Consider the following 17,068-nt stretch of genomic DNA (forward strand, 5'->3'; position numbering starts at 1 on the left):
TCTTATTCTTTTTTTTTTTTGTTTTTTTGAGACAGGGTTTTTCTGTGTTTCTTTGGAGCCTATCCTGAGACTTCCTCTGTAGACCAGGCTGGCCTCGAACTCAGAGAGATCCACATACATGCCTTTGCCTCCCGAGTGCTGGGATTAAAGGTGTGCACTACTAACACCCTGCTTTCTTTTTGGTTTTTTGAGACAGGGTTACTCTGTGTAGCCCTGACTGTCTTGGAGCTCTCTCTGTTCAGATTATCATTGGAGAGAGTATTATTTCACAAAGTCATTTAAGTAATTAGAACGTATTTGTTTACCATATTATTTCTGCAGTTTTGATACAGGTATACTTGAAATTGTCTTTATTCTTGGTGTAGGGATGGTCAAGTTTTTGTTTGTTTGTTTGTTTTTTGTTTTTCGTGATAGGGTTTCTCTGTGGCTTTGGAGGCTCTCCTGGAACTAGCTCATGTAGACCAGGCTGGTCTCGAACTCAGAGATCCGCCTGCCTCTGCCTCCCAAGTGCTAGGATTAAAGGCGTGCTCCACCAACACCCAGCGGGATGATCAATTTTTAGTAGCAAATAATATTCAATAGTGAATCCTAGTTATCAAATGCCAAGTAATCTTACCTTATTTTGTCTTCTGGCCTATATTGGGAATAACACTTTTTTTTTAAGATTTTATTTATTTATTATGTATACAACATTCTGCTTCCATGTATATCTGCACACACAGAAGAGGGTACCAGATCTCATAATCAGGTTGTGAGCGACCACTCCAGCCCCTGTATCAGGTTTTAAGAATGTTAAATAAGCCCTTTTTTTTTTCCTTTTTTTTTTTTTTTTTTTTTTTTCAGGATCCCACATTGCGTACGAAGCAGCCTATTCCAGCTGCCTACAACAGATATGACCAGGAAAGATTCAAAGGCAAAGAAGGTAAGTTGCTTGTTTCATATCTTCTTCTCATCCTGGTCATGCTGAGTTTGAGTGGAAGTATAGTTTGATATTTAAGAATAAAGGTTGTCAAGTAACCTATGTAGTCCAGATATAGTTCAGTCACCTGCTTCTATAATAAAAGTTTTTGTTGTTGTTGTTTAAACAGCCATATTTACTCATTTATATGTGATCTGTAGCTGTTTAACTCTGACAACTCTTGTTGAGTAGTTTTGAGAGAGGTCATATAGCCTGTAACACTTAAAAATAGTGTTTGGACTCTATAGAACAAAATTGGTTACCCTCTTGTTGGTAGCTTTGCTTCTGGATTCAGATGGCTTGTGTTTCAGTTAATTTTTGTATGGATTTTATTTTTATTTCAACTGTATTCGGTCATTACCTCACATCTCTAATTAAATGTTAATAGCACTGACAACTTGTTGCAGCCCAAAAGTGACTCAGTTTCCATCTGGAGTCTGTTCTGACTTATAAGACATTAGAGTTCAAGCTTGCTTGTTTCAGTCTCCTTGGGAGCTGTGAGAAAGTTCTGATCAAGCCTATGGAAAAGAACAAATTATCTAACTAACAAGCTTCTGATTCCAGCCAAAAGGCATATAGAAATAGGGAATGAAGCTGCTTGTTGCTAGCAGGACTCAAGTGACAGAGAGTGAACCTGGCCTCTCTTTGATTCAAGGACAGTGCAGAGAGCTGGTTAATTGACTATGCTGTTCTTTGTTCTGCTTTGCCTGTAGTCTGTATATAAACAGGATCTAAATTAAACTCTGTTTGGTGTGCTGAAAGACATGGACCGGGCAGTCCTCCCCAATCTATCCTGTGTTTCTGTCTGTTTCTTTTATATTCCTTTACTCAATCCTCACATCCCTACTTAGATTACCCAGCTGACTCGTTGGAGCAGGCTCCAACAATAACTTAATTCATAGGGTTACTTCTGGGATAAACATGGTGTTGAAGATGAACTTCCTAGAATACTGTCCGATAATGTAATAAACCACCCACAAATGTCTGCTTTTATTGATGCTAGTTATGGTTATAAAGAATTTTGGGATGGGGAATGTCGTGTGTTAAACTGTTGCCCAAACTATGAATGTGTATATTAAGGGATAGGAAAGCATAGACTTGGAACAAGAGCATATTTTGTTAGAACTTGCTTGACAGTCTAGCTAATGCAGTTGTGAGCCATTTCTTTGTTACTGAGGTGAACCTATCACCAGTTTCTCTTGAAAGCTTCGTTCATCTTGACTTACTTATGAAGATATGAGATAGAAGCAACTGAAAATTTAACATTTACTTTTCCTGCTGTATCATTTGAAGTCTCTGGGCAACTTCTTAAAAAAGGGTGTATTGCTCTGATGCAGTGAATTATGTGTCCTGACTTCATTTTTCAGACAAAGGCACATGGTGAATAGGTGCCACTCAAAGACAGTGATCCATTCTTTTATTCAATGTGGTGTTTTCTTATGGAATGAGTTATGTGAAGCAGTTCATAGCAGATCCATTTCTTTAAGGGCTAGCTCCAGCTTCTCTTTGTATGTACATATCATTCATGTTGTTTCTGCACCACAGCTGCAAAATCTTATAGTTGAGATAGAGGTGTATGGTCTGTAGTGTATAAAATAGTTGCTATATGATCTTTCCAAAGAAGATTAGCTCATACTATAAGAAAATTTTTTCAATTAAAACTATTTCTCTGGCCGGGCGTTGGTGGCGCACGCCTTTAATCCCAGCACTCGGGAGGCAGAGGAAGGTGGATCTCTGTGAGTTCGAGGCCAGCCTGGTCTCCAGAGAGAGTGCCAGGATAGGCTCCAAAGCTACACAGAGAAACCCTGTCTCGAAAAACCAAAAAAAAAAAAAAAAAAAAAAAAAAAATCATAGTCACATAACCTAGATGAAATTTAAGCAATGCATATCTTATTTTAATAACTATGAAATGTTTATATTGTTCATCCACTGGTAAAATATTGTCAAAGTCCCAAATTGACTGTCGTTAGTTGCTTGACTATAAGAGCCAAAACAAGAATGAAAATAAATTGCCATGCATGAAAAGAATGTTTATTTTTCAAAGAGAGAGAAGAACATGTTGCACTTATGCCCTGAAACTCTCATCATTGTTTATAGCACAATTTTATGATAAACATATAATACATCTCTTACATTAAGCTTTGGAACAGAAGTTTTTATAATTTAGGAACTTCCTATTTTACATGCTTTTTGTGGTACAGTCATTTAGTAGTTAGTAGTAAAACTAAAGCGATTACAAGTTTTTTATTTAATATGATTTAAATTTATATCATTTTTATGTGTATGGATATTTTGGCTACCTGTATTTCTATGTACTACATATGTGCCTGGTGTCCATGGAGCCACAAGAGGGTATATGATACCCTGGAACTGAAGTTAAAGGTAGTTGTGGGCAGATATGTGTGTGCTGTAAATTGAACTTGGGTCTTTTGCAAGAATAGCTGGTGCTCTTAACTGCTGAACCTATTCTCTAGCCCTTTAGTGTGATTTTAAAACAGATTTTGAAAGATAATCTTAGCCAGATTCTATGAAATCAGTGCTTTGACATTTATTGAAGATGTTTTTGCAAATAGTATCTTAAAAGTTTTTAATTTTTAGAAATGTGATAAAATTGTATAGTATATTTAACGTCTTGTTACACTGTTGAATTGTTAGGTGTAATGTAAATTATGATTGAAATTTTTACCTGTCATGAAATACATAAATCATAATAGACTCCTTTTCTTTGCAGAAACGGAAGGCTTTAAGATCGATACTATGGGCACGTACCATGGCATGACGCTGAAATCTGTAACGGTAAGTTATTATGACTACAGAACTTAAAATTGTTCCAGGGGTTTTATGTGAGTAGCAGATGGTAAACTTTTATTCTCTAGTGTTTTCTAATCAAAACATTTATTTTTTAGCATTGAAGTGCTATTAGATATGTGTGATATTGTATTTGATTCATGAGTATTCTGTCCCTTCCCCCCTTTAAAATCAAATTTTGAATTTGTAAGTGTTTTGACTAATGTGAAACGAGGATGATGTTGTGTCATTGGAACATGGAAGCCATTGAGTTGAAGGTCATATGGAACCTTTTGTTTTATTTTGTTTTGTTTTTGGTCTGTTACCTGTGTTCTTTCAACTGCAATTGTCTTTGGAAAAATAAGAATGGGACTGGACATGTAACTCAGTGGTAGAGCCCTTGCTTAGACTGCTCAATGACATGGGACCAGTCTCCAGATCAACTAAGTGAGTAAACAGAGTGTAGTAGTTGATGGAGTGCTTTTAAAACACATGATTGAACCAAATATTTATACAGTCATGAATGTCTTTCGCTCAAAGACTTTTAGCTAGTTCATTTCTTTCTTTTCCCTTCTCCTTTCTCCTAACCAACCAACCTTCCTCCCTCCCTCCCTCCCTCTCTCCTCCCTCCACTCCTCTTCCCTCCCCTCCCTTCATTCCCTCCCTCTCTATCTTTCTCCTCTCTTGCTCTTGCCCCCATGCTGTCTTTCTTACTCTTGCTATGTTGTTTTTAGCTTGGACTTAGAACTCCTGGGTTCTAGGAATCTTCCTTTCTCAACTTCCTGAGTAGCTGAGACTAAAGGCTCTCTTTAAATTTTTTTTAGCTATTCCATAGCTAAAATAGCCTGGCTAGAAATAGTGTGGCCAACTTCTTTCTGTTTAACACTTCTCGTTATTGTGTGGTAAATGCTACTATTTGATGATATGGATCAGGTATGCTATTAACTTCATTTTGAATTTGTATATTCTGATGCATACCTTTATATTTTAAATACTTATACTTAAGACCTAAGAGTGTTACCTTTGGCTTGTGAATTATCAGAGATTTACAGACTTCACATGACATGAAATAATATATTTGCTGTGATTTCTGAGTTCAGATTTAATCTTTATACTTAGAATTTGCCATAAAAATCTATTGAAGTTTTGATTTTTTTTTTAAATTTCAAATTGGGACTCTATTAAGTATTTTGCTAATATACTTTAAAATTTTCAGATTTGTTTTTGTTTTATTGAAATTGTATGTAGGCTTGCAAATTCATTCAACAAGTATTTATTGAACTCTGTGTCAACTGTTTGACACCGAATACTCCGGGTGTAACTGTTTCATAGAGTAGTCAAAGAGGCCTCTCTGAGGTTAAAGTTGAGCAAGTGCTGCCAGAAGAGCAATCCCTGAAGGAACAGCAGGCATAAAAACTGACTCAGTAGACAGTGATAAGAAGGCCAGTGTTTCTAGTTTAGTGAGCAAGAGCAAAATGGTAAAAGATCAGATATAGTTATGCCATTCATTTGTTTGGTTGTTTCTGATTCAGAATGTAATTAATGATGATAAGGTTTAACTTAAATTCTTTATTTTGATCGTTTATATTTTCAAAAGAGAGGGTCTCATTATGTCACTTTGGCTGTTCTGGAATTCAGTGTGTAGACCAGGCTGAACTTGAACTCACAGAAATCCACCTAGCTCTGTCTCCCAAGCACTTATACTACCAAAAGCTGTCCCATCATGCCTGTCTTGAATTAAATTCTTCTGGAAGAGCAACCTGTGCTCTTGACCACTGACCAGCTTGAATTAAATTCTTAATGTGATTCAGTTAGTTGATGCTTTCTTGGAGACAGAATTTGTCTGTTCTATCAAGAAAGATGAATGTATATTAAAAGTAAAAGGTTTTGTTGCCCACAAATGATTTTTCTTCTATATATGTATAATGCTTATTTGCTAATGTTCTTAAAATTTTTAATGTACCTAGTTCATGTAGTTCTCGAAATTAGGATTTATCTACATTAGGATTAATCTTTGTAATGTTTAACTTCAGTATCAGAGTTCTCTTGATACATGACTAAGTACATTAATAATTTTTCATATAGTGTATTTTTTTCTATATGTGTTAGACAAGGCTTGTATTTTAGTGATTATTTCATAACTGAGGTACTAAAACTTGTTCTGAAAGTGTTTTGATGATAATAATCTAAAGTATTGAAGACCTAGAGAGAGATGGTTTGGTGACTAAGAGCACTCGTGGCTCTTCCTGAGGACCCTAGTTTGGTTCCTAGCACCGTGTTGGACAACTCATAAAAGCTTGCACCTCCAACTTCAGTAGATGCAAAGACTCTGGGCACCTGCACTCAGTTGCACTTGCACTTACTCCTTTAATACACAAATCTGTGTGGTGCTAAATTCTTGTTAATCTTTTTTTTTTTTTCCCCTCAGGTGGGGAATCTCTATTTACTTATTTATTTTTATTGTATGTTGCTTTTTAAAGACAGGGCTTCACTATGTAGCCTTGGCTGGCTTAGAGTTTGTTATATAGACCAGGATGGCCTCAATCTCATAAATTATTCACTTGCTTCCTGAGTTCTGGATTAAAGGCATGAACCACATGTCCTAAAGGGATCTCACTATGTAGATCACACTAGACTTGTATTTCTTGGTCAGGGAAGATTCTTCTGTTTCTGTCTGCCACACAGCTGGAGTTCAGGTACACATTGCTTCACCTAACTTCTGTTTAACCTTTGACTTAGATAGGTTAAGGCATATGTTTGACATTAATGGTTCCAGAGTCCCAGAGTCCCAGAGTCCCAAGGTTCATAAATGTTTTTAGAACTTTTCTTAGATGGACTTTTCTCCCAAAGTAAGTTCCCAAGATTTATTTTTTCTTTTTTTAAATATCTTTTTTTAAATATCTATTTTGTCTGCCTGTGTGTGTCTATCTTATCTATCCATCTATCTATTCACTTTATCTATTGTTTATCTGTGCCCATAGAGGCCAGAAGAGGTTATTGGATTGGTAGCTCCTGGAAGTGGAGCTACAGACAGTTGTGAGCTGCCATGTGGGTGTTGGGAATCGAACCTGGGTCCTCTGGAAGAGCAGCCATCTCTCTAGCCCACCCTCAGCATTCTTTAATATTCTAAGAAACATTAGATCAAATAGTTTTTTTGTGGCAGAGAAATGTGAATGTTTTTAACATATGGCTATTGGAAGAAAATTGTCTTCACTGGTGGTCTTCTCTTTTCTCATTTTGGAGGGGAATAGTCTTAGAAAGAACCAATATTACACAGAATTTATTTAAATAAAGCTACCTTAAAGTTAAGTGTTGGAAGTAGAAACCTATTAAGGAAAATTCTTCATATAGTTCATATTACTAGTGTTTTGGTTTAGTTGTAGTGAAAATATATGAAGTTTAAATTTGGAACTTTTTTAGTTATTATGTTTCATATACTTTTATAGTATATATAACTTGTGAATGGACCATCATAGATTAAGAAAATGCTGTTTCAGTCTGTGTAGTGCTATGTATCTATATTCTGAATACTTGGGATGCATCAATAGGATCACTGTAAACTTGGGATCAACCTGGTCTAGCTAGCAATTTCCAGGCCAGCCAGAGTGTGACACTCTGCCCTCGTACCACTACCATCCAAAACACAGAAAGAAAATGTTACTTGGTAATGCTTTTTATTATATAGGAAATAAGATATGATAAAGTTTTATTTGTTTGTTTTGTTCTTGTTTTATTAGTTGAGTTGCAGCAAGGAACTGTTGTGTCCTTTCTCTGGAGTGGGAGTAAGATGTACTTAGAGTTGATTCTTGTTAGTCATAAGGATTTGATAATTTCATTAAGAATCACTTAATTTTCCCTGGCCTAGACTACTTAAGATCATGTAGAAAATTTAAAAAGTCTAGCAACTATATTTGTTCCTTTTTTGTTTGTTTTGAGACAGGATCTCTCTACCATATCCCTGGCTGTCCTGTAATGTAGATCAGGTTGTGCTTAATCTCACAGAGACGGGGTCTTTGCCTCCCTAATGCTAGAATTAAAGGCATGTGCCTCTGTGCCCAGAAGGTACTGTCTTCGTATTTGAGGAAGCATTTTGCACCATGAAATTGTACAAATTTGAAAGATTTTCTTTAACATATGCATTTGGATTAACTCTAATAGCTTTATAAGTAGTTCTTAAAATAACTCTTTTATTATAGTGAACCATTTTTAGATAGTAGATATGCATTGGAGGTATAATAATATCACCATTACTTTTGATTTTTAGGATAATATAAAATCTCTATTTTGTCTAGGTTATAATTCTTGTTTTTTTTGTTTTTTGTTTTTTGGTTTTTCGAGACAGGGTTTCTTTGTGTAGCTTTGGAACCTATCCTGGCACTCGATCTGGAGACTAGGCTGGCCTCGAACTCACAGAAATCCGCCTGTCTCTGCCTCCCCAGTGCTGGGATTAAAGGCTTGCGCCACCAACGCCCGACTAGGTTATAATTCTTAAAAGCAGGTATACATATGTCACTTCCCTACATTTTTATAAACCCTTTTCACTCATTGTTCTTCGTTGACTAATTTGTTCTTTTCTGCTTACAGTGTTCCGGTAGTACTATAGTAGCAGTAATGTTCTGGATTTGAGTCTATCTAGATCTCAGACCAGCCAAGGTAGAGTAGTTACTGAAAAATTTCTTCCTTTTGGGCTGTCTTACCTAGGCAAACAAGCTGATACCCTTCCTTCCTTCCCTTCCTTCCTTCCCTCCTTCCTTCCTTCCTTCCTTCCTTCCTTCCTTCCTTCCTTCCTTCCTTCCTTCCTTCCCCCCCTCCCTTCCTTCCTCCCTCGCTCCCTTCCTTCCTTCCTTCCTCGCTCCCTTTTTCCCCTTCCTTCTACTCCCTCCTTCCTTCTTCCTGTATATTGTGTAATCTGGTGGATACAGAGACAACAGAGATGAACAAAAAAACCAGACATACTGCTACAGACTTGATTTATGGTCTTTTGGAAAAGAGTTAGTTACGGACATGAATATGAAATCATAATTTTATCAAGTGTGTACATTGAAGAGGTAATACTTGAAAATTGATCTGGAATTTGGGTAGGTATAAGAAAAGAATACCCAAATTGGGAATAGTAAACAAAAAATAAGATTAAAAGCTCTGTGATGAAAGGAAAACAGGAAGATTTGAAAGATTGAGTTGTTTAGTGATTATGTTCATAGCATAGTTTCCTCTCAGAGTTAGATGTGGCCTGATGTTTTAAATGCCAGTGTATTGTCCCACATCTTGTTGATCATATGTTTAGCATCATTTATTTTTTTTTTTAATACCTGTTTTCCTGGTAGATCTGTTTTTTTAAAAAAATTATCTATTTTTCTTTTATTGGTATTTTGCCTGTATGTATGTCAGTGTGAGGGTGTTGGATCCTGGAGCTACAGACAGTTGTGAGCTACCAAGTGGGTGCTGGGAACTGAAGCTGGGTCCTCTGGAAGAGCAGTGTTCCTAACTGCTGCTCCTAACTGCTGAGCCCTCCAGCCATGCACAATTCTTTTCATTGGTCTAAATTTCCCCAGATATATTAGGAATCTGCTTTTACTTTTCATTTAAAAAGTGTCATAATCTATACATTAAGTTTCTTTTATGGTATTAAGTGTACAATTTCATAAGGTAATTTCACTATTGCTTGAGCTATGGCTATTTTGTTTCTTTAAGATTTCTCACTCATCAGTCATTATATGTTGCCACCATAGCCCTAATTGTTTTAAATCCCTGATCTAAATAAAGCTGGTGCCAGGTTGCTAAGGAAGAGCCAAATACTTGGGCGCACCAAAATAAATAAATAAATAAACAAACAAACAAACAAATAAATAAAATTAGGCTTTGCAGTCAGTCCTAGCTTTGAGCCACTAAATTCTGTTTTTATTTGGTAGTAAAGATAATAGAATTTACATCCTAGTTCTGTTAAGTATGCACTTAAGAAACTGTTGAGTCCTATTTGTGCTAAGGTGCAAATGTTGAGCATAAAGAGGAGTCAACAAGTGGTAACTTTCCTTACTGACTTATGGCGGATAAATTCCCAGTTTGACTGACATATAGTGGTTGTTAAAACTTTGTTGATATATTTAGTATTATTTGGTCAATGATAACTTTTTCACTCAGTGTTATCAAGAGTCCATTTAAATTTGAAGAGAATCCATTTTCTTTCAAATCCATTAAGTATTTTTGTTATAGTTGTAGATGCTTATGCTGTAGCAGAAAGTTTATGTCTTTGAGAGAAGATAATTGCAGAGAAGTTTTCATGTAGATGGATAACTTAGGGTGTTTTTGCTATTCACCTGTTAGGACACAGATTATAAGAAGGGATGTTATTTATATTGATTTCTTTTTCTTTTGAAAAAGAATTGTAGGATTTTAATATGTTATAGAAGTATTCCACATAGCAAGATTTCATGTGCTATATTTTTAGATTGGTATGTATTATTACTTGAAGTAAATTACTTGAAGTAATTTTTACAACTTGATTATATATTTGAAGATGCTTGTGAACCACTATGTGGGTGCTGGGAAATGAACCCAGGACTTCTGTAAGAGCAGTACAGGATCTTCACTGCTGAGGAATTCCTCCGACCTCCAATATATCTCTTAAGCTATTAAAAGTTAATCATATAAATTTCCTGGCTGTTACATGAATGGCCCATTATTAACATACTAATATTTAATGCATGAATTTTAAAGTTAGACCTGCATTTTTACAGATTGTTTTGAAAAGTGTCACTTAATCTAGTGCACAGTATTTCTTTCTTTGTATTCATAACAAGCCTTTGCATAGCAGTTCCTCCTCAGTTTTTCTAGCAGCAGTAGCTCCTTTCTGAATTTCTTTTTCTTTCTAAAACTTGTTTTGCCCTTTGCCTTTTTTTTCAAATATTGTGGCACTGGCTTAGATTTGGACCATATCTTTTTTTTTTTTTTTAAAGATTGAATTATTTATTATGTATACAGTGTTCAGTCCGCATGTATGCCTGTACACCAGAAGAGGGCACCAGATCTCATTATAGATGGTTGTGAGCCACCACCATGTGGTTGCTGGGAACTGAACGCAGGACCTCTGGAAAAGCAGCCCAGTGGTCTTAAACCTCCCAGTCATCTCTCCAGCCGTGGACCATATCTTGATAAGAACTTTCTATTATGATTTGCCAGCCTGTTTGTTGCAGCAAATTAGGCAACAAATTTTTGTTTGCTTTGCCTTTTTTTTTTAATGTGAAAAGGGTTGTTAACTTCCTTAAGCTTTTGTTATGAAGTTCAAACATATACATGAATCCCTTGAATTGTATTGTCCTCAGGCTGTTTGATTGTAGCATGGAATTTAATTTTAGTTTTGGTAGAATTTGTTTTTATCATGCATGTAAATGTTCTGAATGTTATAGCTTGTTCTTTTTCTGCTTGGCTGGTATTTAAGAGTGAACACATTTGGTGAATGGGTATAATCATTATATGAATACTTTCTTTATGATAGAGAGTTTAAGGTTAGATATGTCATTTAGTTACAAGGCTTTATTGAAAACCCATTTGTTCTTTTGGTAATAAGCTTGTATAATCAAATTCAGTAGTTGATATTTACTCAAAACCACTTCTCTCTCCCCCTCTTTTTTTTAATTAGAAAGATTATTTTACATATCAATCCCAGGTACTCCCCCCCCCTCCAAACTAACACCCTACCTATCCCATACCCTTTCTGCTCCCCAGGGAGGGTGAGGCCTTCCATAGGGGTTCTTAAAAGTCTGTCATATTCTTTTGGATAGGGCCTAAGCCAACCCCCTTGTGTCTAGGCTCAGGGCGTATCCCTCCATGTGGGATGGGCTCCTAAAGTCCATTCCTATGGTAGCGATAAGTACTGATCTATTGCAAGAGGCCCCATAGATTTCCAAGGTCTCCTCACTGACACCCACATTCAGGGTGTCTGGATCAGTCCCATGCTGGTTTCCCAGCTATCAGTCTGGGGACCAAGAGTTTTCCCTTGTCAAAATTCTAAATTTAAGAGATGTCAATAACATGTATAACATATCCTTTAAAATTAGTATAAGGGCTAGAGAGATGGTTTTGGCCATTAAGAATATATGATGCTCCTGCAGTGAACCTGGGCTCATTTCTGAGCATCCACATAGTAGCTTGTAACCATCTATAACTCTAGTTTCAGGGTATTCAATGCCTACTTTTGACCTCTGAAGCCACTAGGCATGCATGTGGTACACATACCCATTCAAGCAAACATTCATACATGTGTAGTTATATATAATTCTAAGAACTGCACAAAATTAATTGTCCTTTAATCTCTAGCATATTACAATAAAACTTTTAATTCTGTTTTCTGGCATTGATACAACTTTAGTTCATTTAATTTGAATTAATTTGATATCAATAGTAAACATACTTCTCATTGTTAAATTCCTATCAGCTTACATTTAGGCTACAAGTTTATTTTAAATAATGTGGATCTCCTATACTATTTAGAAGAATAAGTACTAATTTTTAGTGTTTTCTTTATTTCATGATTGAAGATCTGAGCCATTTTGTTCATGTGACAAAAATCTAGTATATTTAATGATATGCTGTATTAGGGTAATAGTTTTTGATACTTTGACTCTTGGCTGAGTTTAGTATGCTGCATCAGATTCCTATTGTTTGTAAATTCATTTAAATCTTTAATTAATTTTCAGTCTTTTATATAATTCTTGCAATCAGATTATTTTCCTATTAATATTTTGTATTATTATTCATCAGATTGTCTTAATATTTTGTATTATTTCATTGGATTATCTGCTTATTTCATCTCTTCCCTCTCCCCTTTCCCATCTTGCCCAACCTCATTTGATCTTTAATTCTAAGTTTTGGTTTCTTTTCCAGGTCTTGTTCTTGATGGATGTTTCTTTTAGTGTTGTTCTTCTTGTCTTTCCTGCTTCTCATGTTCCTCTGTGAGTGACTGCTCTCATGTTTAAGTATCTGGTTTAAATTCTTATTACACTGTTCTGGACAGATCTTACAATTAGACACTAAGTTCTTGGAATTTTGGAGACTTGCTTTTCTGTGAACAAGTTGAAGACATTTATTTGAAATGGTTGGACATGGAAACTTTAAGGTCCTACTTTTGCTTTGATTAGAAAGTATTCATAGAACTGGATTATTCTTATAATTAAGAGTGTATTATAGTGACACTGAGATAATGTTTTTTACATTTAGATTTTTTCAGTAATATAAAAGATGAAATAAAGTCATAGTTGGAAATAGGTCATTTTAACTTATAAATTTTAGCAAACTAGTCATATATTTTGTTGTCATCTGCAAATAGTAAATTCTGGAGATTATTGATTCTGTACCATTTATTTTCTCAGATTTGGTATTTTTAAAAACATGTTTTGGTTCTCTTGCATAAGTTTCATATATATATATATATATATATATATATATATATATGGTCTTTTATTGTTGTTAACTATTCTGGGATTAAATTCTTGATATATTTTATTAATCAAATTTTAGAAATAAGTTAAGCACCTCCTTGATCTCAGAAGTCACTGGTTTTTATCTTCTTTTATTATTATTAGACAAAACCTTCCCGATTCAGCTATTGAGGTGATCTTACGATTTTAGCAATATATCCTATAAAGCTATCCATAGTATTATGTAGTGTCCATAGTGTCTAGATGGAGTGGCACAGTAACCCATTGCTCTGATACTAAATATATGGGTACATTATAATGTATTATAAACTGTGATACATGTTTTTCATATAATGTAAAAGTTACTGTAGCATTATCAGGAAATAAAATGTAACTTTGGGCTGAGTCGGTGGTGGTACCTTCTTGTAATCTCAGCATTTAGGAACCTGAGTCAGGAGGATCATGAGTTCAAGGCCAGTTTGAGTCACATAATGAGACCTTATCTCTTAAATGTAAAAGGAAAAGCATAACTTCAAAGTGAAGATTGAAGGGTCAGTACAATGCTTGCCTAGCATGGTTGAGGTTCTGGGTTAAAACCCCAGCACCATGTAGATAAAACAACAGAAGAGAACTTTATTAGAAATACCCTTTCTTTAGCTGCATTACAGTATAAAAGATGACCCTCAAATTGTGTCAAATTTGGGGACACATGTGATACATAAAATTACTCAGTTTTTGAATTACTAGTATTTTATGGTGCCATTTACTTTGATCCCTTCTTGAAGGGGCTTCCTCTGCATTTGCCATTGTTACTTTCCTTGTTGTTGTGTCAGTTTTTCTCCAGATAGATAAATAGATAGATACATAGATAAATCTATACATAGATAATTTAACTTAAGCAGTAATACCCGATTGTACTATTTGATTTATTCAAGAAGTGGTCTTAAGGTAACTAATATAATTTAGGTATCCCAAAGGTCTAACTTACCATAAGACAGGATAGAAGTTGTAGAATATTTTTGCTTTAATTCTTGGTTTTGTATTAATTACATTAGATTGTGTTAATTTCTAAGGACACAGAAAGACAAGGATTTCTTATTGGATCACATATTTTCATTCTTCATACATCCTGGCTTGATTAATTAATGAGTTAGCTTAAATCCTGCTTTCTTCCTTAATTCAATTTTAGTGTTACAAAGCAGTTTAGCTTTTTTTTTTTTTGTATCATGGTATAAAAGATTTTTAATGCACCCAGTATAAATACAAAAGCCACATAAAAAGTACACATTGAATACTATGACAAGTTCTCCTGGAGAAAACTATGAGTAAGGCCATATGTAGTTATAGTGTGTTGTCAAGTACCTACTACACAACGTCAGGATAGCAGAATTAAAAATATTTCAGTTTGAAGTATTTATTTGAAAGATGTGAGATTGTACCATAGAATATGATACTGTTTGAAAGGTTTCTTCCTAAGAATAACCAGAATAGGAAGAAAGTTTTGTTCACATTTTACTCAGTTGATGGTAATTCACAAATAAAATTCATTAAATGGGCTATTTTTTGTAATAGAAGTGTCTTCTCCTCTTCCTCTCTGTCCTCCCTTCTTTGCCACATACGTATAATGTTTATATAACTGTGCTAGAAGTTGCCTCATACTTAAACAAACTAACGTTTGTTTTTTTGTAAAAGAAATAATACTATAACAGGCACTGAGAAGCTGGCATGGCTAAAAAACATTGACTTCTTTCTTGGTCCAGTGTGGTAACTAAACAAGAAGTAAGCCTGAAATCTCAGCCTCTGGTTTTCATTTGTCTCCTTTACTTAGTGTCACTTGTTTACTGGGCAAGTAGGCACATTAATCATTCAAGAAATAGCTATTTGTAATCGAGTGATACCTCAGGTACAAGGATGAGTCATTTCCTAAGTCATCAGTCACCTTGAACAATAAGGTGGAAAGGTGAGACTGACTATTCTCGGGATGAGAGCAGGTATCTGTGATGGGAAGACTGTACCCTGGAACAGATTGTTTTCTAGGAACCAGATTAATCTCCTTGCGAATGACAGTGATTACTAACATATTAACAGCTTGTTAGGTGTTGATACAACCGTTAGTGGGTCCACACCATGATATGACTGCATAATTAAATGTTTATCTCTGGGTCCTCCCTAATTCTTCCTTTATTTAAATATAAATCTTATGTCAGCACTCTGAGACCAAAATTTGGGGTTGGACCTCTTTCTCTTGTTAGTATTCCCAGTACTCATTAAGTTTATTGGAACAGAGGGCTAGGTGTATCATACTGTGGCTGCTTTAGTTGGGCCTTTTGTTTCTCTATCACTCTACTGTTTATATTAGCCTCTTGTTTATGTTATGTTGGTTCTTGTCTGTGCACAGAAATATGCAAGTTGCCGGGCAGTGGTGGCCCACACCTTTTAATCCCAGCACTCGGGAGGCAGAGGCAGAGGCAGGTGGATCTCTGTAAGTTTGAGGCCAGCCTTTCTACAGAGCGAGTGCCAAGATAGGCTCCAAAGCTACACAGAGAAACCTTGTCTCGAAAAACCAAAACCAAAAAAAAGTCATCTTTTACATAGTATGAATTTTATACATAGACTCCATGTCTCTGTAACTTAGTTTATTTCACCGAGAAACAATTATGTCTATAGGAAAAGGTTCTTTATTAAACCATTTATTGTATAAGCTGATCTTAAAAAATTTTATCACATTATGTCTATAGGAAAAGGTTCTTTATTAAACCATTTATTGTATAAGCTGATCTTAAAAAATTTTATCATTATGTTTTTAGTGAAATGTATATTAGATGGTAAGATGAAAAGTGTGAATTAGAACACTTTCAAACTGCTGTCTTTTGTTGTTGTTTTGTTTTTGTTTTTTAAGACAGGGGTTGTCTGTATAATCACCCTGGCAGTCCTGGAACTCTCTGTAGACCAGGCTGGCCTCAAACTCAGAGATCTACCTGCCTCTGCCTGCCTAGTGCTGGGATTAAAGGTGTGCACCACCACCCTCCTCTTCTTTTTCTTAATGTTGGCTAAAGATGAGAAAGATGTCCGACAATGGGAAGGTGTTTTAAACAAAATTTAAAAACCAAACTTTAAGAAAAAGAGGAGCAAAATGCTAGGTCATTCCTCTCTGTTCATTAATTTCTAACCTCAGACAATATTTTACATTGTATCAGGCCTAGCCAGAAAATTTTGTAGTTACATTAAGAGTTCTGTTGGCTCTACCTCAAAAGGATATGATGTTAGGAACAAAGACACCAAGTCCTTATTGCAACATAGTCTTAACTGTTAAGTCTAGGGAGTAACACAATTTGTTTATTCTTCTGAGGTTTGGCTATAGATGAAAATGCTAGACAGTGTTCAGCTTTGTCTTTTATTTTAAATGTCTGTCTATCCATCTGTCTGTCTGTCTGTCTATCTTCTCAGCAAATATCTTGCTATCAGCTCAGACTACCTTTGATTTCACAATTCAGGATCCTGCCTCTTCTGCCTCCTAATGTTAGGGTTAAAGTCATGAACCCCTACACCTGTTTTTAGCTTCTATTCTTTAATAGGTAAGTTACTCTTGGATTCTTTTTCACTCCAATTCATTTATGTGGCAAAGCATACTCTGGGCATGGAATTCCCACAGACATTAGGAATGGTTTTGTTACTTCAAAGTCTGCTAATGTGTCTTATATCATTTAGGATGTTTTTTGGCTATAATCATAAAGTAAGCAAACAAATCAAAAAGTTGGAGAAACTGGTACAATTAAAGAATCTAGTGGTTTAAAGGACAGAAACTGTAACAGCTATTCAGATTTGTTCTCAGGAACTGAATACGTCTGGACATCCATGAATGTATGTGTGCTCGAGCACACACCCACACACACATTTGTGTTTATATTTT

At 35.3% G+C, this 17,068-nt stretch overlaps 1 protein-coding gene across 1 annotated transcript in view; it reads left to right on the forward strand.

The window, feature by feature from the left end:
* Positions 1 to 17,068, forward strand: part of Cdc73 (cell division cycle 73) — a 110,802-nt gene that overhangs the window by 25,625 nt on the left and 68,109 nt on the right. Inside the window, exons 9-10 of the mRNA XM_027417429.2 lie at positions 844 to 922; positions 3,690 to 3,754. Of these exons, the coding sequence (XP_027273230.1) occupies positions 844 to 922; positions 3,690 to 3,754 (144 nt within the window). The remainder of the gene's footprint in view (positions 1 to 843; positions 923 to 3,689; positions 3,755 to 17,068) is intronic.

This window comes from Cricetulus griseus, chromosome 5, assembly GCF_003668045.3.
Source record: "Cricetulus griseus strain 17A/GY chromosome 5, alternate assembly CriGri-PICRH-1.0, whole genome shotgun sequence".
Taxonomy (NCBI): Eukaryota; Metazoa; Chordata; class Mammalia; order Rodentia; family Cricetidae; genus Cricetulus; species Cricetulus griseus.